Source organism: Planococcus citri, chromosome 5 (genome assembly GCF_950023065.1).
Source record: "Planococcus citri chromosome 5, ihPlaCitr1.1, whole genome shotgun sequence".
Lineage (NCBI taxonomy): Eukaryota > Metazoa > Arthropoda > Insecta > Hemiptera > Pseudococcidae > Planococcus > Planococcus citri.
The window spans coordinates 7235484-7260415 of NC_088681.1; the positions used below are offsets into that span (position 1 = coordinate 7235484).

The 24932-nt window shown below is 33.9% G+C and overlaps 1 protein-coding gene across 4 annotated transcripts in view; it reads right to left on the minus strand.

Annotated features, from left to right (window-relative positions):
- hth (homothorax) overlaps nt 1–24932 on the minus strand; it is a 329596-nt gene that overhangs the window by 156635 nt on the left and 148029 nt on the right. For all 4 annotated transcript variants that reach the window (XM_065366196.1, XM_065366195.1, XM_065366194.1 and 1 more), the window contains exon 7: nt 3157–3286. In XM_065366196.1, the coding sequence (XP_065222268.1) occupies nt 3157–3286 (130 nt within the window). The remainder of the gene's footprint in view (nt 1–3156; nt 3287–24932) is intronic.

A 24932-nucleotide genomic window follows, 5' to 3' on the forward strand; every position in this document is an offset into this window, starting at 1 on the left:
GTACCTCAACCTTGGCTAGATATCTTTTGTGATTTTTTGCCTACTTTTTTTCTCTCCTATATGTACGTATAGATGTTTATGTACGTCTACGAGATGAAATTAATTATTATTTAGGTCATTGTTGCGCGAGCGATTCCGATTCGTTAAGCAACCCACACGTTTAAGTTATATGGTATATGTAGAAATATGTGTGTTTAGGTGATGATGATGATGATGATGAGTATAGTGAGTAGATATTGTGATTGTCGATAAGTAAATCTGTAAATTTATTTCTCATATGTGGATTTAAATATAGGCAATCGTTACTCGTTGTCGTTGCAGGAATTGAATTTTTAAGATCAGAAGTGATTTTTTTGAAAGATTGGAGGATCTTTGATGATCTAATGGTTGAAGTTTTTCAGTTTTTGGCGAATATTTAGAAAATGGAGCCTCTTTTGAGACAAAACTGATGCCATTGAGAAGATAGGAAATTGATTTTTTTACAACTTTTTGGCTTTTAGGCACCATTTTTGTCTCAAAACTCTTGATTTAGCTTTCAAAACGCCTCATGTTTAGAGCATCTGATTTTCAATATCGAAAACTTGCAGTTTTCTGCGAAAAAATGTCGAAATTGGAGCCTCCTGGCGCAAAACCCACCGCATTGAGATTATTGAAAATTTTATTTTCCAGAAATCTGATAATTGTCATTTTTTTTGTAAAACCCTTCCTTGAGCTTCTACAACGCTTGATAATTTTCAGAATTTTAAAATTTAGCAATTTTTTGAAAATAACTCGAAATGAAGCCACCTAAAAAAAAATTAATGAGGTGAAAATGATTGGAAATTTGATTGTCTACAGCTTTAGTTCTCATTATTTTTGTCATAAAACCGTTCTTCGAACTTCCACAGCATCTCGAAGTTTTGAGCATCTCATTTCGAATTTCAGTTTTTTCAATTTTTCTGAAAATTTCTCGTAAATGAAGCCTTTTAGAAAGAAAAAATCCACAACATTAGTCCTTATTATTTTTGACTTGAAAAAAATCCTTTGTTCAACTTACAGCCAAAGCAACTCAACATTTTCAGACTTTTGTTCTAATTTTACAATTTTCAGTTTTTTTTTTCTTCAAGTAAGCTTAACAGAGCTCGAAGGCCTATTCAACCCCCCCCCCCAAAAAAAAAGTCAACAACAGAAGGTAACCAAAAAAGTTGCAAAACGTGAGCAAAACTTTTTAATGTGACAAAGATAATCAGAAAAAAAACAACACAAAATTCTAATTAAAATCAATGTAAAAAAAATTGAAATGAATCATTTCAATTGAAATCTTAAAATGAAATTATATAGATTGAAATTTTAACCATTTTAGCCAAAAGAAGAACTTTTTGACAATTTTGAACACAATTTCGCAATTAGGTATTATTTTTACCAAAAAATAAGACTATTTTGCAAATTTCCGACCAAAATGCGAAACTTTTTTGCAAATTTTTGGAAAAAGCAAGACTTTGATAATTTTAGCAAAAAACACAACTATTTGGAATTTTTTTACAGTACGCAAAACTTGCACAATTTTAGGTAGCATAGGCAACATTTTACAGAAATTTCTAACAAAAAGTTGAGACTTTCGAAAAAATGTTGAAAAAAAGTTGGTTTTTTGAACATTTTTTTAAAAAGCAACAATTTTTAGGAATTTTTGAAAAAAAACACTAAACTTTTTAGCAATTTCAGCAAAATGCGAAACTTTTTATTATTTTTTGGCAGAAAACAAAACTTTGATAGTTTCAGCAGAAAAAGAGGCTTTTTAGAAACTTTTTGAAAAAAACAAACATTTTTCTATACAGTTTTTTCAAAAAGCCAAAATTTTTGCAAAATTGAAAAAAACGAAAATTTTTAAAAAATTTGGTCAAAAAACTAGATTTTTTGTAATTTTAACCAACGTTGAAATTTTTTACCATTTTTGGCAGAAAACAGAATTTTGATAATTCAGCAAAAAAGAAGCTTTTTTTAGCAAATTTTTGAAAAAAAAATTCAATAAATTTTAAAAAAAAAATTCTATAATTTTTTTTTAAAAAGCAAATATTTTTGCAAAATTGAAAAAAAAACAAAAATTTTCAAAAATTTTGGTCAAAAAATTGAATTTTTTTGCAATTTTGACAAACGGCGAAATTTTTTACTATTTTTGGCAGAAAACGAAATTTTGATCATTTCATCAAAAAAAAGAATCTTTTTTGCAATTTTTTGAAAAAAAAATGATTTTGGTCAAAAAACAGAATTTTTTTGCAATTTTAACAAACGACGAAATTTTTCACTGTTTTTGGCAAAAAGTTCAACTTTGACAATTTATTTAGCAAAAAAAAACCAGCAAAACTTCAATTCTTGTAAACATTGAAAATTTTTGTGAATTTTTGCCAAAAAAAATAAGACATTGACAAATTTAATGAAAAATGTGACTTTTTGGTAATTATATTGGCTAAAAAGTGACACTTTTTGAAAATAAAAGAGAATTTTTTGCAAAAAGTGAGACTATTTGGCAATTTTTCAAAAAAAAAAACGAGACTTCTGGGCACTTTTTTTTGGAATTTTCAAAAAAAAAACAAAAAAAAAACGACAATCTTCAGTAATTTTTGACGAGATTAATTTTTTTTCAGATATTTCGAAGATGAAGCTCAAAAAAACGTTGAGGATGAAAACGATTCAAAATTATTGATTTCCCACAACTTTGATCCTATTGTTTTTGTGGCAAACCCCTTCGTTCAGCTTGCAAGATGACTTAAAATTTCGAGTGTTGAGTTTCCTACTTCAAATTTCAGTTTTTTCAAATTTACTTTTACTTCCTTTTTTCTCCTTATTTTTTTTATTTTTTATTTTTTTTTTTGCCAATACTTACATATCTCCAACAGAATAAAAACGATTCAAAATTCAATTTTCTGCAACTTTGGTTCTCATAATTTTTTTCGTCAAAACCAAAAATTTGTTCAAAACAATCGATCATTTTTTGTACAGGTAATTTTGATGAATTCAGACATCATTTCATCCACTTTTTCTTCCCTCAATCCCTCCCTCCCCCCTCCAACTCCCCAAACTTCCAAACACACCAATCACCCCCTCCCCCTCCTTCCTGTGGCTGTGGCTTTAAAATAAATCACCCAAAAACGATTTAAAATACGAATGCAAAAATCTTACCTGGATCGCTGTGATCTAATGCTTGGGAACTTGGAGGTTGAGATAAAGGTCCGGGCGTACCACCCGAGCCAGGAGATCTAACGTCATCATTTCCGTGTCCTCCGTACGATAACGAAGACGAAGGCGGCCTCTGCAATGCACAAAAAACAAAACAAAAAACACATCAGTATAAAAAGTCGACGACGAGTTTATAAGTATATAAAATCAATTACCGCAACTTATATATATACTATAAGGACGCGTAAACGAAACGAATTAATAATTAAAAAAACAGTATAGGGGCTCTGCGAAGACGACACGTCGAATGTGTTAACACAGTCTCCAAGGAGCTAGCGAGCTCCCCTTCAACTAGTAAGTATTTTATATATAGGGTTAAAATCGTAACATTTTGATACGCATCGAGCGTATCGCGAGAATTTTCTTCTTTCTATTTCTTATACACCTTCGTCCTTCACCTACCTATATACTTTTTGGAAAAAAACTTGATAAAAAATAATCTCGTGGATTGAAATATTGCATCGTGGATCATCCAGAATTGAAAGAAAAAAATTCTCAAAATAACTCTTAAAAGATTGCTGACAAGAGTGGTGAGACTTTATTTATCTAATAGAATTAGAGTTGATCACGAAACTGAACTGTCATCGCAGCACACACGTATACGTATAGCTAATTATCACATCATACATCTGACCATTGGCACATGGCACTGGCTCTGGTAACCTTATAAACTTTAGGAAACCATTGCGAACGTATCACGATAGTTGGTTTTTTCCCTAATGAAATTGATACCCTTAGACGCGTGCTGGTATGACGTCATAAAACTATATAGCGTCGTATTCGCGCCATATTCGAACCCATAATAACGTGACGTAACCAGACCCTAATTCATCATCTTATTAACCTCATCACCCTGAAATGTGTTTTACGACGTTTTTAACGCTACATATAAGTATAAAAAACCTAAGTACTCGTACGTCTAGCTCACAGCCACACCATTTATACCTTTTTTTCCACCAAAGGTGAGACGACCAACTCAGAAACAGGTTTCCATGTCACACGAAATAAAATTTTAATACCTCCGGACCCCCTCGAGCCCCCCCCTGCCCCCTCAAATACACACAGTAGGCTAATCGACCATCTCGCAAATCTGTGTTGTGACTTGTGAGCTCTCTGACTGACTTGTATAGTTCGAGCCTATTAATCTACCTAAGTATAAACTCGCTACTGTGGATTCTGTTATCTTCTATTGACACTGGTAAACCAAACATTACGGTTCTGATAACACAGGGCATCGCAGCATATTCCCAGCCATAAGCACCACTCGATATTTCCGTATTCTCTGGCTCAAATAAAAAAAACCATACATATACGATTACGAGTACGTATGAAGAAAAAAATGAAAAAAACCAACTCCACCACGACGACGAGGACGAGCAAACAATCGACACGAGTGTCTGGCGCCAAAGATAATTTTTTTCTGATTTTTTTCTTCATCCTTTTTTTTTTCTTCTTCAATTTCGTTGATATTTCTGGCAACTACCTTACGATATCACTCACACACAGAGAGAGGGGGGGGGGGGGACAAGATGACGATACTGAAGCCTGAAATTTCCTACTCACGCGCCAGTTTTCTCGCCTATATACGTAATATTATCAACTAGAGTGCTTCTAGTACATAATATTATGAGAGAGCTATGCTATGGAGAGCTTCGTGTACTTGGTAAAGTTTTATTTCCGAAACACCGTGAACAAACATCGATGGATAAAATGTTCACAAATTATCGTATGGCGCAACCTAAATTAAGCACATCCTGTTTGATATATTTGTTCTCTCCAACAACAAAACACAAGCTGTGTAAAACACTATTGTCATGTGTGAGGAATTGTAACCCTTCGAATTTAGTATACCATCGTACAGAGAGAGAGACTTCTGTTCACGTCCTTTAGCATAATATAGGAATATGTGTAGGTACTCGTTGGATGGTATTACCGATCAGGGTTTTCCAAACTTCAGTAAACTATGGACTAAATTTCACTTTCGATATGTATTATGGTATAGAGTATTGAAAAATTTCGTGCGGTTACAGGTTTCTCAAACTCACTGTTTTGAATGGTGATATGATGCAGGAGTCGTCGTAGGCTATACATAGGTTCATATACGTATACGTACTTGTACATAGTATTCGGTGTCATTCGATATTTATGGTCAGGAAGGGGCTGAGAGGGGAAATAGAGCGTAGTATGCCATCGTATACTACGTATACATATCTTTTTAATAGAGCTATTTAGTAGTTTTATTTGACACTCAAACAGTTCATTAAGCTGTTATAGTGCCATACAGAAGGGTCTCATCGCCTTTTACGAGTTCTCTTTTATATACTCGTACAAACGTAATAAATAATTTTTCTATTTGAAAATCATTTGGATCGGATTTGATAACATTTCGTGTTGAATTGGTAATTTTAATAAGGAGGAGGAAGGGGGGGGAAGAACTCTGAAATCATGAACGAATTTCGGCTCGATAGATCAAATTGAAATGGCATCGTCAGGGATGAAAAGCTGAGGAGAGAAAAGGAGAAGTTACTCGTAGGAGGACTCACAGGTAGGTATAGGTAATCTTTTTTCATTCGAAGAAACAAAATTTCCATTTTCTTCCAATTTTTGACGAGTTTTCAAACGAAATTTCCACATTTTCTGAACACAAAACGAAGAGTTCTCTTATTATTTTATTTTAATGCAAATTGGTTTGAGATGGTTGAAAGGGGGGGGGGAGGAGGATCTCCTAAGCTAAAATAAAACAGTTAACAGCAACAGGATCATCTCGGAAAATCAAAATTTTTAAACGAAATTTTTACAATTTTGTTTTAATTGGAAAGAAAGAAAGAAAGAAAGGAAGGAAGAGTAGAGTCAAAATTGACTGAAGTCGGAATTTTTCTGGGTCAAAATGTTGACAAAAAGTAGGACTTCTTCGCAATTTTCAGCAAAAAACAGCACCAAAAAATTTTTTGGTAAAAAATCAGAACTTCTATCAATCGTTGGGAAAAAAACACAAAAAGCAGGAATTTTTTCTCAAATTTTTGAGAAAACAGTTTTTTTTTCAAAATTCTCAAAGAAGTAGGTCTTTTTTGCATATTTTTTTGAGAAAAAAGAAGGATTTTTTTACGATGTTGGTTTGAAAAACGATTTTTGTTGCAATTTTGGTTTTGATTAAAAAATAATTTTTTTTGCAAGTTTGGTTGAAAAAAGACTTTTTTAATGTTTTATTGGGATTTGCAGCTGCGTTTTTTTTTTGTAATAATTTTGCCATTTTGCTTTGAAAGAAGCTGTTTTTTGTAATTTTTGACAAAAAAACAAAACTTGTTTGGAATTTTTTGAAGAAAAAAAAAACGGTTTCTTTCAAGATTTTTGGTGGGCACAAAAAAATTTCCCAAAAAAAAAAAACTATTTTAAGCCATTTTTTTCTAAAAAAATCAGCACTATTTTCAATTTTAGACTTGAAAAATATCGTTTTTGTAATTTTTACCAAAAAAACAATCCTTTTTTGTAAATTTTGGGAAAAGCCCGCCTTTTTTGGCGAATTTTAAAAAGAATTAGAAAAAATGTTTACTTATTGCAACATTTTGAAAAAAAGCAGGGCTTTTTTGTAATTTTTGAGTAAAAATTAAAAAGATTTCTTTGCAATTATTTGTGGAACAAAGCAAGACTTTTTACAATTTTGCACTCAAAAAAAGATTTTTTGCAACGTTTGGTTAAAAAAGCATAACAGTTTTGCAATTTTTGGGCAATATCAGCATAAATATTATGTTTTTTTTTTTTTTTAAGCAATATTGAGCTTAAAACATGACTTTTGTTTCATAAAAGAGCTTTTTTTCAATTTTTTGGAAAAAATCAAGATTTTTTTGCAATTTTGATCTTTTCTTTCGAAAAAAAACACTTTTTTGCCATTTTTAGCAAAAATGGAAGTTTTTTTGCAATGTTGGTTTTAAAAAAGAGTTTTTTAAAAATTTTTAGAATTTGCTATTTCACTTTCTTTTTGAATAAAAAACACTTTTTTTTTTAGCAATTTTTAGCAAAAAAAAAACACTTATTTGCAATTTTGAGCAAACATGAATTTTTTGCAATTTTGGTTCTCAAAAAATGGCTTTATTAAAAATTTTTACAAAAATTTTTTTGCTAAGTATATTATTTTGATTTTTTTCGAAAGATTTTTTTTGCAATTTTTAGCGAAAATTTGGAATTTTTGAGCAATGTTGGTTTCAAAACAAGGCTTTTTTAAAAATTTGGTTCAATAAAAAACTTTTTTGAAATTTTTGAAAAAAAAACACATTTTTCTGCTATTTTGTTCAAAAGAAAGACTTTTTCCTAATTTCTTGCAAAACAGCAGAATTTTACTGCAATTTCTGCCAAAAGTTCAACATTTTTCAGAAAGTGTTGGCAAAATGTAGAATTTTGTATAAATTTTGACAAAAAATGTGACTTATCTATGTAGTCATTTTTTTGGCAAGGGGCAGGGGGGCTGGAAAGAAGCAAATGCAGAAGAAGATCTTAATTATTTAGGGAAAGCTGAGTAAGCAGAATTGTTGAACACTCTGCAAAACCGAAAAACATTCTGACAAATCTTTCATTTGATTTATCTCTTATCTTTCTATCTATTGACCTATATACTTTCAATTATGAAAAATTTCAAGAATAAAAATACTCACGCCTTCTTTGACTTCGAAATTGAGAGAAAAAATCATTGAATATTAATGATTTCATGTACTCTAAACTTTTTTCAGATTTCTTTCAAAACCATTAAAATCATAAAATAAAGTAGGTGAATCGAAAATCCACATTCATCAACTTCCCTGTTCCCTCTTCATCATTTTCGGCAATAAATTTGATGTTTTCCCGAAGAACAGTCTTTAGATTTCAAAAAAGTGTCTCGTTCGAGTAAATCGTAGTTTTGGCTCTCTCATCGAGTGAAAATTCTCCTCAACCATACAGACTCTCGACTTGGTCAAATAGAAGATACGAGTCCATCTGCGATGTCTCTGATCGATTCGATTAAACGATACGACCGGTTTCGTGAAGTCAAAGACACCCGCAAGTCTGGTCTTCGCCAGCATGATGTAACCATCAGTCTCTCACATTGTCAGTACCATATACTTGTAGGTACACGAGGACGCAGCTCACACATATGCCAAAGAAAAATAGCACATGATCGTATTTGCACGCGTAATCACGATGAAAATAGGTCTCCGTACTCGTATTATAGATTGTTAATGCTGTGAAAACGTTATAGTATACTCATACAGTGGCTGGGCAAGGCAAAAGAGTCGCACAGCTCTGAGATCAGACCAGAGAGAATTCGCGCTGCTCGAGCAAAAGTACCATGAAATAGCGTCGTAGTGTCGAACAAACGGTATACCTGGCAGGTATTTGCTGTATTGCTGGTGTATGCAGCAGATCCGTTATAGTACCATGTACCTACCATTCTGCGTACTTATACATATATGTGTGTGTGTGTGTGGAGAGATGTGGAGGACCATACTGTATTTATGCTGCTGTGGATGGCGGAGAATTTGATACAGGCGCACGTTCTACGTTCTTTCTTATATATTCTATAACAATACAACAAAACGCTAGAAGAGAGCACCGTTCCTCAGGTAGATATACCCGGAGACGGTCTGTCTGCTTCACCATTTACCTCATCGCCCTGGCTAGCTTTTCAATAAGATTTTTGACAGTTTGTCAAAAAAAAAGAGAGAAAAACAGAAGAAAAGACAATTCGCGGAATTGGATACGGCCCATGAGGTAGTTTCACGTGAATTTTGTCCAGGATCTTGGCCATACCAGCAATTCGAGCAAATCCCTAGTCAGTCTAAGGATGAAGAGAAACCCAGTAAAAGAATCGGAGATTAATCTAGTACTTTGGAAATTAATGAAGCAGCGGGTTTTAATACGTACTTAATTGAAGGGCCTAGCGATGAATTTTTTTTTTCTTTTTCGTAATTATACGAATAAATTAAACGGTAATTACGGCGCGATGTGAGGAGGAGATGTTGTTAGATCTGCTGTGCCCAGAGAGTGCTCACAGACGAACGACCGGTTCTAATGTATCGTACCAACGTATGTGTGATTAAATTAAGTAGCGTAGGATGAATTCTCTCCTCTCTAGACGTAAATGGTCTAGTGCTAATGATCTGATATTTCGGTTTTTTTCACTCACTCCCTTCATCGTCTCTGATACATTCGGTCTCGCTGTTGTTCCTCTTCGTTAACTCTTTTCTTTTTCACGTACTCGTATATCTATGGCTCACTCACTCTCGCTCACTATATACGAGATATTGTTGTGTTTGTGTATCGCGCGCCATCCACCATTTCGTATATCCTATTAAGATTTAAATCGTCCATCTCGTCATTCCTCAATTTCTCACTAATGGATTTAGACAAGTTCAATGTGGAAATGTTTTTATTCTAATGACCTCGAGAAAATGAATGTTTCTTCTATATAATATAATATACTTATAAGTAACCATCCATTCGACGAACCTGCATGTACCTGGGCAGGGGCCACAGGGAGGGGGGCAGGGACTCGAAAAACACATAGATACAGAGGTCGATTATCATCATCAACGACGACGCGACGACCAAAAACCTCTTTAAAACCATCAGCACATTACGACGAGTGAACAGTGAACCAGCTTTAGCGAATATTTGCTGGCCCTTTGACGGACACAACATACTACGAGTATCCGGCTCAAATGTATCGAAGATCACGTTCGTTTTCTCATTACTTATTTCACTTCACACTCATTACTGTGCCGAAATATCTCTCTATAAGAAGACACGGTTGGCTAAAATTTCGTTCCTATAACTCGAAACCGAACCCATCATCTCGACTGCTGATTTAATTACCGACGTATTTTTGGAACAGTCGTTCTTTCGGTCACCATCATCACCACGAGCCCGTAAATTATTCGAACAATTAAATTTCAAACATTTTACAGCTCCGCTTCGAACATTTATTCACAATGTTAAACGTTTCACGGTGCCTGGGCATATTCGGTGGCAACTAATTTAAACAGCACGTTGCCATAATATTCGAAATATTTGGAATTTTTACACAACGTGCTGCTGCCTATTGCCTACCGAAAATACACGAGCTACCAACATCGAGTTTTATTGTCCGCCAAAGGGTTAACCGGTTATGATGATCGCAACTTTGATATCGTCTACGTGTTGGAAAAATTCACCAATTAATGAGATCCGCGTTCGATTTATTATCGATGTTATACTCGTTATTATGATTTCATTATATCCGAAATCTGCCATCGTCGTCGATGCCTCTATGTATAAGGTTGACCCGCCTATTTCATCTGATTATCGCGTCTTCTGATATATTTTTTTTTTCTTTTAGAGAGATTTTTTTTATATATCGATGAATATCTCGTGATCTCGTATCATCGGTGTCAGTTTGAAAATAAAGAAATGAAGTGCAAAGACATCGTCGGAATGACTAATGTGCCTGCCTACTGACCCCCCCCCCGGTCTCTGTTACCTTTGGTTTTTTATTATATTCGAGTCGTCACTTCCATAATCAGATCTATTAAATGTTACAATAGCTTGTAGTGGTTTTGATTTTTGATTTCGTTCGAAGTAAAATTTGTGTTTGGTCGAATTTTGGCGATATCGAGGGATGGAAGGGTGATAAGTAGGGAGGAGGGTTAAACGATGTAACCGAATCGTTTCTAATTTTTATTTTTAACAAAATTTTAAAAAGGAGAATTGCACGTTGATTTATCCTGGACGGGGTGGAGGGGGGGGGATGACAGGCTATGCAGTGAAAGTTGATCGAAAAAGAATTTCAAAAAAATCAACGTGGCTGGTCTGCTTGGAAATCCTTGAAATTAGAGAAAATTACTAATTTTTCAAGCGAAACACTCTCATTTTTTGAATGAAAATTATCAAATTTTTCTAGTGAAAATTATTCATAAATTATCACCTTTTTTTTTAGTGAAAATTACTAATTCTTTTTGCGAGATTTACTGATACCCATTTTTCAGTTAAAATTATCCATTTTCCATCTTTTAGTGAAAACCATCAATTTTTTTTAGCCAAAATGAATAAATTTTTAGTGAAAAATGCTTATTTTTTGAGTGAATTACTACACATTTTTCAGGGTAAAATTACATTTTAAAGTGAAAATCACTGATTTTTTTTCAGTGAAAAATTCTCATTTTTTCAGTGAAAATTCCTAATTCCTTTTTAGTGAAAATCACTTATTTTTTCCAGTGAAAATTACCATATTTTTTTTAGTGAAAATTACTTTTTAAAAATTTAGTGAACATTACTAATTTTTTTAGTGAAATAAATTACATACTATTTTATTTTTTTTTTTTAGTGAAAATTGCAAATTTTTTGTAGTGAAAATTGCTAATTTTTAGTGAAACTTCTTAATTTTTTTAGTGTTACTAATTTTTTAAGTGAAAATTACTAATTTTTTAGTGTAAATTACTAATTTTTTTAATGACGATTACTCATATTTTTTATTCTGAAAAATGGTAATTTTTTAGTGAAAATCATTTCTTTTTCATACTTAGTAAAATTAATTTTTTTGGTAGGAATTAACCAACTTTTTTGTGAGTGAAAAATCATCATTTTTCTTAGTGAGAATTACCTACTAATTTTTTCTAGTGAAAATTACCATTTTTTTTGTAGTGAAAATTACTGTTTGAAAATTCAGTGAACATTACCAATTTTTTTTTAGTGAAAATTATTAATTATTAGTGAGAATTACTAATTTTTTAGTGAAAATTACTAATTTTTCAGTGAAAATTACTCATTTTTTTAGTGAAAATTACTAATTTTTTTATTGAAAATTACTCATTTTTTTTAGTGAAAATTACTAAAAAAAATTAGTGAAAATTACTAATTTTTGTAGTAAAAATTACTCATTTTTGTAGTGAAAATTACTAATTTTGTTTTAGTGAAAATTACTAATTTTTTGTAGTGAAAATTACTCATTTTTTTTTAGTGAAAATTACTAATTTTTTAGTGAAACTTCCTAATTTTTTCAGTGTTGCTAATTTTTTAGTGAAAATCATTTCTTTTTCATAGTAAAATTAATTTTTTTGGTAGGAATTAACCAACTTTTTTTTTCAGTGAAAAATCATAATTTTTCTTAGTGAGAATTACCTTCTGATTTTTTCTAGTGAAAAATACTCATTTTTTTCTAATGAAAAATACTATTTTTTTCAAAGTAAATTACTAATTTTTTACTGAAAAATACTACTTTTTCAAGTGAAGGTTACTCATTTTTTAGTGAAAATCACAAAAAATATTTTCAATGAAACTTAGGTATCAATGTTCTTTTTAAAGTGAGAATTACTAATTTTAATTTAGTAAATAGTTTTAAAAATCATTATGTATATCGATTCCATGGCTTTAAAGTGTGTTAAAAACAAAAGCGTTAATTTTCTATAGATAGAGCTGTCCTGCTCTCTTCAGCCTTACCTCTCTCACTGATTTCTGCGAGTATGCCTCAAGTCCGTGTAAAATGCACGCTCATCACAAAATGGTAGGAATAATTTCAGCTCAGATTTGGCGTGAAATCATTCCACGATAAACTTTTCATCAAAGAATGGAAAAAGGACGTGTATAATACAATTATTACAAGGGGGTCTTTCGTGTATTTGAAGAAGCAAAGTACATGGGGATGTACAAAAGCACGATTAAAAGTATCGTCACGCGTATCGATTATACGCGCTTTTAAAAGTCACCATCCTGTTCGTCGTCGTTGTCAAAAAACCCAAATCCGACATTGTAGTTTTGCGGTTATTAGCTGCTGCATAAATGAAAGAAGGAAAGAAGATCCAAGTACGAGATAACTGGGCAACAAAATTTTCGATCTCGCATTGTTCATCGTGCGGTAGACAGAAAAGGGAAAATGGAACGAGTCGCGCGACACGAAACAAAAGAGACGCACTTTTCAAGTCATATCATTTGTGGAAGGCTTTTCTCATCGTTGAATAGGGGTAGTGAAGAGGTGCTAGCAGGGTATACGGTGGTTTTTCATTTCGATGCCGCGAAGAAAAGCCGAAAAGCCTAAAAGGTAAAAGCGGAAGTGCGAATATTAAGGATGCGTGTCTTGTTTGCTTTCACTTACGTATATATACGTGTCGTATACGTCACCGTGGAAAAAAAGGGGGTAAGATGACGGGGTAGGAAATTACGTCACGGGTGGATTCGAGAACTAAACAGCTCACGTTGTGAGCATACACAATACATATAGGTAAAGGTGTTATCATACACGAGGTGGATACAGCATCAGGAATAGGTACAAGTGTGGCGGAGGTGTATAAGATTTTGGTTTGCAAGATGATGCTGCAGGCGAAAAGGGATTTGAATAAGCAGCCGAGAAAGGGTGACAATTATTTACGATATATAATGGAAAACGTGGAGCTGGATGTCAAGAAGTTGCGCGCAAAATAAACGCCAACTCGCTCGAGACTATTACCTGACTTCCTGAAATGTTAATGAATGTTTTTGTGTGTACATGTACAAGGCACGAGCAAAATTCCACCTCTAGGAAAACACTACGTACTATAGGTATACAGAAAGGTAACATACTACAAAGTGTAATTGTGAAGGTGATTTTGGTCTAGCTATCGACTATTTGCTTTCTCCTTGGTTTGGTTTTTTTTTCTCCATAAGGGGTGGTTTTTTGTTCCCCATATGTGTAAGGTAGTTGTGGGTTTTTTGGTGGTATGATGGTTACGAAGCTGTTGAAGAAAATATGATTGACACGTATAACGTGAAGTGAACTATGCATTATATATGAAGCAATCCATTAGAATACGATGAGTATTATTTTTTTGCACGCTTTTCGAAGAAGGCTTATAGGTATATAGGTAGGAAGTTTTCTCCTCCCCAGGGGATAAAGTCGAAGTACACACCTTCCAACTCGCTACACTATTTTTTACTATATATACCATGTACTATAAGGGAGCAGAAGCAGGTATACCTATACTATATGTGAATCGTGCAGTCGTCTATGTACACGAGGGAAATATTTGAATATTGGTTGGGTTTTTCTGCTTTTCTTTTAGGTACCATTTTTCTTGCATAAAATTCGAGTACCTTTCGTCTTTTCACGAAACGTAATAATCTTACATAGAATGTGGATTTGTATGGTCGATTATTGTGATTAGTATTGGTGTAGCCTTCCTCTGGTTCTTTTTTTCTGTTGGATTCGTTTTGATGGGATGGATTACTGTGGTGAGAGAGGGGATATTGGGCTAAAAGTTCCAAAATACGCTAAATCCAAATCTTCCGATTGATTTTGCTATAAAATCATTCGTTCAACAGTAAAGCTCGAGAATATGTGAAAATAGTATGTTTTGGAGCGAAATTAAAGTGTCATAGAGTGAGGGGAGGGGTAAAACGACCAGTAATTGAAAAAATACTCGCAGATTCGTCATCAGCGCCCCCGAAAACCATGAAATCGACATACGAGTCGATTTTCATCCCTTACCCCCTCTTTCCCCCACCACTCATCATCCCCACCCAAACACAACTACATCTAACAGTTCTATACGATCCTTGAAATAACACAGTGGTATAATGAGCCACTAAATCAGCACTTTTTTATGAGAAAATTTTAGACAACTTCACTCTGCAAAACCATGACTTATACAAAAGGGGTGGGGATGAAGGGGGTGCAAATTGCAAAAAATGATAAAAAAATCGTCATGCATATCGATTTCAAGGTTCCAAAGCACGCTGAATTCATATATTTGGTCAATTTTACGCTTAAACATTTCGTTCACAAGTGAAGCTCATTAACTTATGGAAATTGCATGTGTTGAAGCCAATATAAGCGGTTATGAAGTGAGGGGAGGGGTAAATTGTACAGAAATCAGAAAAATATCAACGAAATCGTCATCGGCGCCCTTGAAAACCATGAAATCGATATACAGGTCGATTTTTTATCACTTTTCATCCCCTTACCCCCTCTCCTGCCCACCCCTTAACGCCCTCATCAGGACATATTCGCATCTATCGACTTTCTGAGATTCATGGAGTGATCTAGGAGTTCAATTGAGTATGGCAAAAAAAAAAACTCTGATTTGAGATAAGCTCACCCAGTAAAATGGTATCTCAACTCTTATACAAAAGGGGTGGGGGTGAGTGGGGGGTAATTTTCAAAAAGTGATAAAAAATCATCCAGCATATCGATTTCTACATTCCAAAGCACGCTGAATCCAAATCCTCGTTTAATTTGAAGCTTAAACCTCTTGTTTACGAGTAATCCCATCGAGTTACTCTAATTCTACATCCTCGAGTGTAAAAAATACACCAGCAACGTAATCTACTATTCATAACGTTAATTGTATTACATCTTTAGAACGCTGTAGCGCAGGCATCGAAATGAAATTCACCAAAACGCGCAGCTGGCTAGGCGTAAACTTAATTTAAAATCTTTGGCCGGTTCTCGCAGAACAGAGTACGTATAATTCGGATATGCATTTAGTATACGTATAAGTACGAGTATAAGAGGCACTCTCGTTAACAAAGTTATATATACGCGATATAAAAGCGATAAATCGTCATTACGAGAAAGGCTCGAGCCAGCATCCCCTTTCCTTCGGCGATAAAAAATTAACGCCGGAGAAGTATAAAACGAGAAATTCAATTATTATACGGTGCAGCGAGTGGCAGAAAATTAAATATCAATTATTTAAATATGTCGGTCGGTGGCGTGCAGGGATGTGTAGGTAGAGCGAATGTACTCGTGTATAGTACTCGGCTTTGGTGAAAATATGCGTTTAACTACTGCAGGGGAGTGAAATCTGTTATAAACAGATACTTTAAATTCATAGCGCAAGTTTTGCTTTAAAGCTATCAAAATTGTAAAAAGGTGAAGGACGCGGGAGGCTGGTTGTAATAGGCAATTTCTGTAAAACGTTGCTCTATTGCTCAGTTGGCCCATTTAAAATTCACATTTACCGAAATGCGGAAATTGCCTATCATGTAAAACGTTTATTGTACTCGTAGTACAAGAGTATAGTACTACGTACGAGTACATGCGTTTTTTTCTTCTTCTTCTCTTTCCCTTTAGTCTTCTCTATGTATATAGACTTGATATGAGATGTTTTTTTTCTCAAAATTGAAAATGCATTAAGTACCCAACTTTCTTTTACGTCTTATGTGTGCGAAGGAAGGGTCGGGTCTGATGGCGAAATTTATCGCCATAGATGTGATTTCGTGCTCGTCTTTGGCGTCGTTTGTATTAGGAAAAAATATATCGAATCATCTTATACATATAAAGCTGGTTGGGTTGTTGTGCTTCGTTCTTCTGAAACGTAGGTACTCGTACTATATAAGTGTAATATGGCGAAGAATAAACGATAAATAGACAATGAGAGGACCCAGAGCGCGATCTTAGCGCACCTTGGGCATCGTGCTGCTGCGGCAAGGGGGCACGTAGTATACGCGAGCAGGGTAAACACCTGGTGTGATACTATGCAATAGCTACATTAAAATGGTAAATTCGATCACAAAAGAAAATGCACTTAGATTCACAGCTGGAAGCTTCCACATAGCAATATCCTAACCTACACGACTATCTTTTTTTTTCATACTCTCTTCGCTCCCGCGATCTTTATATAAAAATCTCCTTCATCTCGTCACTGTACTCTGCTGCGCAGCTTTTTAACAATATTCCGATGTGTGTGCGTCAACAACAATGACACCAAAAATTACAATAACACGTTCTCTTTCTAACACGCAGATACCTACTGCAAATTCTGCACACAGATCGAGGGCAGCAGTGACAAAAAGGACAGATCACAAGACAGGGATTTGTTTAAGGATTTCTTGGAGCTATACACAACCAGGATAATTTCAATATCAAAATTTTTCCAACCCCATACCCTTTTTCCAACTTTCTCTGATTACTAGTTCCAAATTTAGGAAAATTTTCCAAGTTTGAAAAAATTGTTAACAGCTTAAAATGGTTCCAAAAATATTAAAGAATTAATTAAAATCCAAAACAGTTCAAACTTTTGAACAATTATTCCAAATTTGGAAAAGAATCCCTCAAAACTCAGAACAGTCGTTCGAAACATCGAAAAAACTGTTCACATTTTGCATTAAAAGGAACATTTCAAAAAGTAGTTCAGAAATTGAATAAGTAAAAAAATCTATAAAAATTGTGAAAAAAATGATAAAAACTCTCAAAATTGAGAAAAAAATGGAAATTTGTTCAAAATTCAAAACTGTTGTTCAAAAGATTAAAGTTTTTTCGAATCTTCAGGTAAAACTGTTTCTTACATTTAAGTATTTATTCGAAACGAAAAAATCAATTCGAGCCTGAAAAAACAAACTTCGGGATCAGAAATCGATTAATCGAATTCCAAAAAATCGATTCGTTCGCGATTTTCGATCTCATATGATCAAACATAAATTCAAAATTGAGAATAAATTTCAATCTCGAAATTCAAAAATTGTCATTCTCATTAAAAATCGATTATGATGAAAAATCGATTGATCGAACTCCGAAAATCGATTATTTTGCGACTTCTGACCCCATATGATCAATCATATTCGAAACGAAAAAAATCAATTTTAGCCCCCAAAACAGATTTTAGAATCAAAAATCGATTTATCGAATTCCAAAAATCGATTTCTACACGATTTTCGATCACATAAGATCAAAAAGATCAAACATAGGTGTTCGAAATTACAAATAATATTTCAGTCTTGAAATTCAAAAACGCACTTTCTCATTAAAAATCGATTACGATGAAAAATCGATTGATCGAACCCTGAAAATCGGTTAATTTGCGATTTCTGACCCCATATTGATCGATCATGTTCGAAACGAAAAAATCAATTTTAGTTCACAAAACAAATGTCAGGATCAAAAATCGATTTATCGAATTCCAAAAATCGATTTATCGAATTCCAAATTCGATTTATTTACGATTTTCGATCTCATATGATCAAACATGTTCAAAATTAAAAATAACTAATGAAAATTCAAAAATAGATCTTCCCATCAAAAATCGATCATGATGAGAAATCGATTGATCGAACCCCAAAAATCGATTAATTCGCGATTTCTGACTCCATTTAGTTTAGAGCGATTTTTTTGTAACATTTGATTATTTACTTGAAGTATTTTGAACCATTTAAAACATAAACATTTTTTTCTACATGTTCTGAACATTTTTTTGAAATACATTGAACCAATTTGCAACATTTTGCAGGATCATTTTTGTTTTTTAGAACTTTGAACAATTTTACCAAAACTATAGGAAAATTGTTGGTCATTCCAAACAACTTTTCCCGATATTGAAATCATTTTCCAAACGAAATTTTTATGAGCTACACAAAATGCGAGCAGCTCCACCATAGAATAATCCCTACCCTCCGAGAAATTCGTAGAAACTACTTTCGAGAGCTGTAAAAAGCATAAATTACTCTTTCTACAGCATCATCACCTCGACGTGCGTATCTTTTTTTTTAACCTATTAATTACATCCGAGCGTTTTTTTGCCCTTTTTTTCGGTCGTGTTCGCACCGAATATTTTGCCAGAACTGGTTGTCTCGGCGGAAAGAAATTGGTAAATCGCCGTTACATGCCGGTAGCCTGTACACATGCACGTCTTTGAGAGATGCGAACGTGCAACAATGCAGCATCTCGCATCTTTTCCACTCTATCTATGTGTACCAACAACAACAACAACAGCAGCAGAAGCAGAAGCAAAAACACACGTATAATCGTACATAGAAAACAGTCGAGAATCGCGAATCAGCCACCTCCACCTTTTAGAGACAGTGCACTCTGTACTATAAGACAGACACAGAAGAAGGAAAACTCTCAATTGTATGGTGCTTCTAAATCACACACAGAAACAGTACCACAGACACAACAACTACCATGTGCCAATATTAAAACGTCGCGACGACCACGTTTAAAAATAGCACTAAATCTTCTCGCGTCTTTTAGCTTCCCCTCATCGCATCTCTTGTCCTTCGCAAGTATTATATACGCGATACAGAAGTCATCATACATAGTATTTATTATGCCCTTCATCTCATCATCTGGTTTGACTACTATATCATCATTCCTTCATCTTACCCCCGCTACATCATAAATCTGTTGGAAAAAACTGCTCAATACCCTCATCTCGGTCGCTGGAAGAGTCCTGGATACAGTCTGATGAGGAAAAAAATTCAATGCATTTACATATTTCTAGTTGTTGGTCGTTGATATAGAGACTCGACTAATGAATTTGACTTGTCTACTGTGTATTTTTTTTTTTTTTTTTTTAAATATTAAGGCTGGATAATTCGTTATACCGGAATTCTTATTAGTTCGTTGCGTTTGAATATTTTAAATTGTCAACGAACCGCCGCCATCCCATGCAACGTGCCACTCTCCGGATTCACTCCTTTCTGGTATAAAAATATTTTATTTATACGCCGCTATATGAAAGAATTCCGATTATGTTGGTCTGTTTCATCTTATATACGAGTATGTAGCTTATTTCATAGTCCTCGTGTCGTCTTCGTCATCGTCAAACGCACTGCGCCAGTTTTGTCGAAAAAATCCATTTTTTGAATATTTCATCGCAGCACGAGCAATGATGTGAATTTTTTACATTCGAATCAATGCGCTAGTATTTTGATAGGTAGGTAGATAAGTGTGCCACATCGTTGGGCTCATTTTATCATCGAATTCGAATACATATAGGTTTCTTCTTCGAAGTAGTGTAGAAAAATTCGCCAACTTAATTGATGCCATTAGCAGAAGCACGCGTACAAATGTGCCATATGCCCACAACAACCATATATCACCTGAACTTTAATACCTACGTAATGCTAGTGTAGTTCAAGATGTCGCTGAGTCGTTTAATTGCGCGCATGAAAAAGCAGAAAATTCACGCAGCAGATGTACGTATAGGTATATAATATGCGAATTGTTGACACTGCGTTTTGTACCTATCGTATTCGATTTGTAGCGTAGACATTGGCATGGAAAATACGCCAAAAATTTACGTATGCTGTTCCTGCTTTGGTATAGGTAAATTCTTCGTCTGCCGAGTTGGAATTTTATCGAATGAATTGAAACAATTTGATCAGCAGTTTGAAGTTTATTGGAATTTTTTAATTCTGCCAGAATTGAGGAATTGTTCTACTCGATTATAAAATTGAAATATCCAACGACCCAAAGTTTAGCTTAATTTGTGAAGTTGGCTTGAAAAGTGCCATAAAAGTTAAAAAGCGCTCCTCAATCATAGAACAGCTCACTTGAACACAAAAATTACCCCAGAATCGTGATCAGCACATTCGAAAACCATACAATTGATATACGACACGATTTTTTATCAATTTTTTTGATTTCAACCCTTAACTGCAAAAAACAACCCTTAAATGCAAAAAAAATGTCTAAAAAACTGTTTACGGCTTAGAAAATTAATTTTAGATGATCGAAATGAGTAACACAATTTTTTTGTAAAAACTGTTATTTTGCTCCCATTTTGAGGATTTTAAAGGGGTTGAAACAAGGGATAAGTGGTTGTAAAGGGTGGTTTTTGAAAAAAATGATAAAAATTGTCACGTATATCGATTGTTAGGTTTTCGAGGGTGCTGAATTCAGATCTAACCTCAATTTTTCATATTTCAACCCTTAATTGCAAGAAACTACCCCTAAATGTCAAAAATTGTCCAGAAACCGGCAATTTATGAGTTGAAAAATTAATTTTTGATGATCCAGATGAGTAACGCAAATCTCTGCAATAATTGGACTTTTCCCTCAATTTTGAAAATTTTAAAGGGGTTGAAATAGATGATGAGGGGTTGTAAGGGGTGGTTTTTGAAAAAAATGATGAAAATCGTCATGTATATCGATTGTTTGATTTTCGAGGGTGCTGAATTCAGATATGACCTCAATTTTTCATATTTCAACCCTCAATTGCAAGAAACTACCCCTAAATGCCGAAAATTGTCCAGAAACCCGGCAATTTATGAGTTGAAAAATTGATTTTTGATGATCGAGATGATTAGCAAATCTCTGCAATAATTAAAGTTTTTTCCCAATTTAGAGAATTTTAAAGGGGTTGAAATAGATGATGATGGGTTGTAAAGGGTAGTTTTTGTGAAAATGATAAAAATCGTCATGTATATCGATTGTTAGGTTTTCGAGGGTGCTGAATTCAGATATGACCTCAATTTTTCATATTTCAACCCTTAATTGCAAAAACTACCCCTAAATGTCAAAAATTGTGCAGAAAACCAGCAATTTATGAGTTGAAAAAAATACCTAATTCTTACGTCGACGATTTCAACAATTCTCCAACATTTTACTCAATTTCATTGCAACATTTCGCATTCCTCGAATTTGAAAATTTCCCTCGCATGTATTTTACACCACGCACTCGTTATTCCCCTTCTCCCCCCCCCACCTTACACCAAAAAGAAATTTTCAAACTCGATCGCGTGCCAATTGATAGTGCGGGGTTCATCATCATCATCATGTGCTTGTGCACCCAGCCATCAACTCCTATATCGCTGTTTAATTTTAAATATAATTCGAAAATTAATGGCTTTTCTTCGAAATCATCGCTGGTTGGCGAAGAAATACGACTAGTGAGGTGCTCGATTGACGATATCTAAATATTTAATACTATATGGACGCGTTGGTTGCATACTCGGTTAGGTATGGTACTTTTTACCAGCACCACTTTGTTGATCGTGCCGCGCCGATAGTGAGCCGGCTTTTTGGCCAGATTAGCCGAGCGTTCGTGAATAATGAATACGTTACTGTAGGTAATTACTGGTTTGTGAAATTGTAGCCGGTCATATGGTCAATGATGGATTATTAGTCGACCAATAATAGAACGTTAGTTAGTAAAAATGCTTTTGACTGGTTCGCCATCCGTATACTACAAGAACAAGGGTATTCCTTTTAATAGTTTGAATTGCTGCTTATGTACTGTAGAAGTATACGATCGTATAAGTCTAACTATACGATACGTGGTCATTTGAATTTTCTCTCTATTTATGAATTATACACATCAGACGACTCAATAAGGCTGTTGACCCTCGAATCGCGCACCATTTAGATAATTCGGCGCTGTATTGTAATTATATGGTGTATATTGATACGCGTATAAATATTTTCAACTGTCCCCCATCTCTCTTCGTCTCTCTCACTCTCACTGTGCTCTCTGTGGTCTATCTCACAGCACTGCAGAGTTCGTGCGATCTGATAAAATAAAGAAAACGAAACAACATCGACGAGCGGTGAAATTGGAGCATTTTTTAGGTTTTTTTTTTCTCTAGCTGTTGTTTTTGCTCGTGAGTTATTCGTGACAAACAATCAGATACATTTGAAATTACATTTAAACAAGCTGTGTGTGCATATTGATGGAATCGATTACGTTAGTACGAGTTGTTGAAGCCGAAAAGCTCGAGCTCGTTTAGCATTTCAACGTGTTCGCGACTATCGTGAGTTGTAACAATAAAACAATAAGTTGAGGGAAAAAAAGCAAAAGAGAGAAAAACATCGGGAAAAAAACAAAAACATAATCGCGAGTAATACTTGGAAAAAAAATGGAGAGAAATACGTCCACCTATGTATAATAAATTTACCTAAGTGAGCAGGTTTTACTGCATATATATATATACGAGTAAGATGGAAATAATTAGGCTATTGTACGAGTAAGTAATAGGCGCAAACGGAGCTGCGGTAGATCAATATCTGGAGTAAACATTTCGGCGCGATTAAAATTGTAGAGTACGCTATGGTTTAGGTTTGTTTTGCTAAACCCCCCGCGAGTTGTGTATTTACGCAGTCACCTTTTTGTGAAAATGGGGCTTAAATCTCCACCTCATCGTCCTCGTCGCCGACCGACGTTTGTTGTACTCGTAGTATTCGGGGCGCTCCTCGTCATGTACGTGTATCGAGCCGTAAAAGTCCCCTGGAGAGAATTAAAGTACTCTTTTGTTGTGCAATCGAATTTACCAAGCACTGCGTAACCGAAAGTTAACCATTATCCTTGTCTATGTGCGCGCACCCCTTGTACATCTATGTATAGGTATAGGTACACTATACTTACAAACAAACAAAAAAACGTAGGTGATCCCACAAAATAGCTAAGTACATTTTATACAGACGTTACCTTTGTACTAATGTGTCTTTTTACCTGGTACCGCATCTATACGCAACTTTGTATAAGGGGTTCGTAAAAAGGTGATAAAATACGCCCTGCATGAACATTGAACATGCAGGTTCCGGGGTGGTATGGTTTTACTACTGGGTGGTGATCAATTGCCCCATTTTATTGATTTTTTGCTCAATTTTGGAAAATTTTTTGCTGCTTTGCTCAGAAAAATGCGGAATGGAGACTTCAAAAACCAGAGAGAATTTTTGTGTTTTTCTTGGGGGGGGGGGGAGAGGAAAGGCTTAAACACAGTTTCCAAATTTTGAACATTTTTTTCTAAATTGGCTTAAATAATTTTTCAAACAATTTTATACCCACAATTTAAAAATTTTATAGACTCGAACGGTCTCTTCCATTTTATAAAACAGGTTTGCCGAATTTTGAGCAATGATCCCAGTTTCGAATGTTATGAAGCATTTTCTCAAGAATAATTAAATAAATTTTTCAGTCTTGAGCAATTTCCCTTAGGTAGAGAGATTTTTCCATATTATGAAAAAATGTTTGAAACACAAACGACAAAATTCAAAAGTGGGAAGGTTTGTTGGGAAAAAAACTGTTCAATATTTGGAGAAATTGTTCAAAGTTTCCAAGATTTGGAAACATTGTTCAGAATTTGAAGAAATTATTAAAAATCTGTGGAAGTTGTTCCACATTTGGTTAAATTTTACAAGACTGGAAAAATTATTCAAATTTTCGAACGTTTTTGAAACAGTGTTCAAAATATGGAGAAAAGGTTCAAAATTTGGAAAAATTGTTCACATGGAAAGATTGTTCAAAGTTTGAAAAAATTGTCCAAAATTTGGTAAAATTCTTCAAAAATTGAAGAAATTGTTCAAAATTTGAAAAAAATTGACTCATTAGTCATAATTTAGAAAAATTGTTCAAAACTTGATGAAACAGCATTCAAAACTGAAAAAAATGTTCAAATTTTTCGAAAACTTGTTCAAATTGCTCAAATTTTTTGTAAAAGTATTCAAAATATGGAGAAAAGATTCAAAAGTTTATTGAAATTGTTCAAAAATTGGAGAGATTGTTCAAAATTTGGCGAAATTGTTCAAAATATGGTGAATATTGTTCAAAATTTGGAACTATTTGTATTGTTCAAAATTTGAAAAAATTGTTCAAAGGTTGGCAAAATTGAAAAAATTGTTCAAAATTGCTCAAAATTTGTGGCAATTGTTCAAAATTTAAAAAGGTTGTTCAAAGGTCGGGAAAATTGAAAAAAATTGTTCAAAATTTGGCGAAATTGTTCAAAATATGGTGAATATTGTTCAAAATTAGGAACTATTTGTATTGTACAGAATTTGAAAAAAAAAATTGTTCAAAGGTCGGGAAAATTGAAAAAAATTGTTCAAAATTATGAAAAATTACTCAAAATTTGGAAAAATTGTTCAAAATTTGGTACTATTGTTCAAAATGTAAAAAGATTGTTCAAAATGTAAAAAGATTGTTCAAAAGTCAAAAAGATTGAACAAATTGTTCAAAAATATGAAAAATTACTCAAAATTTGGAAAAATTGTTCAAAAATGGGAACTATTGTTCAAAATTTAAAAAGAT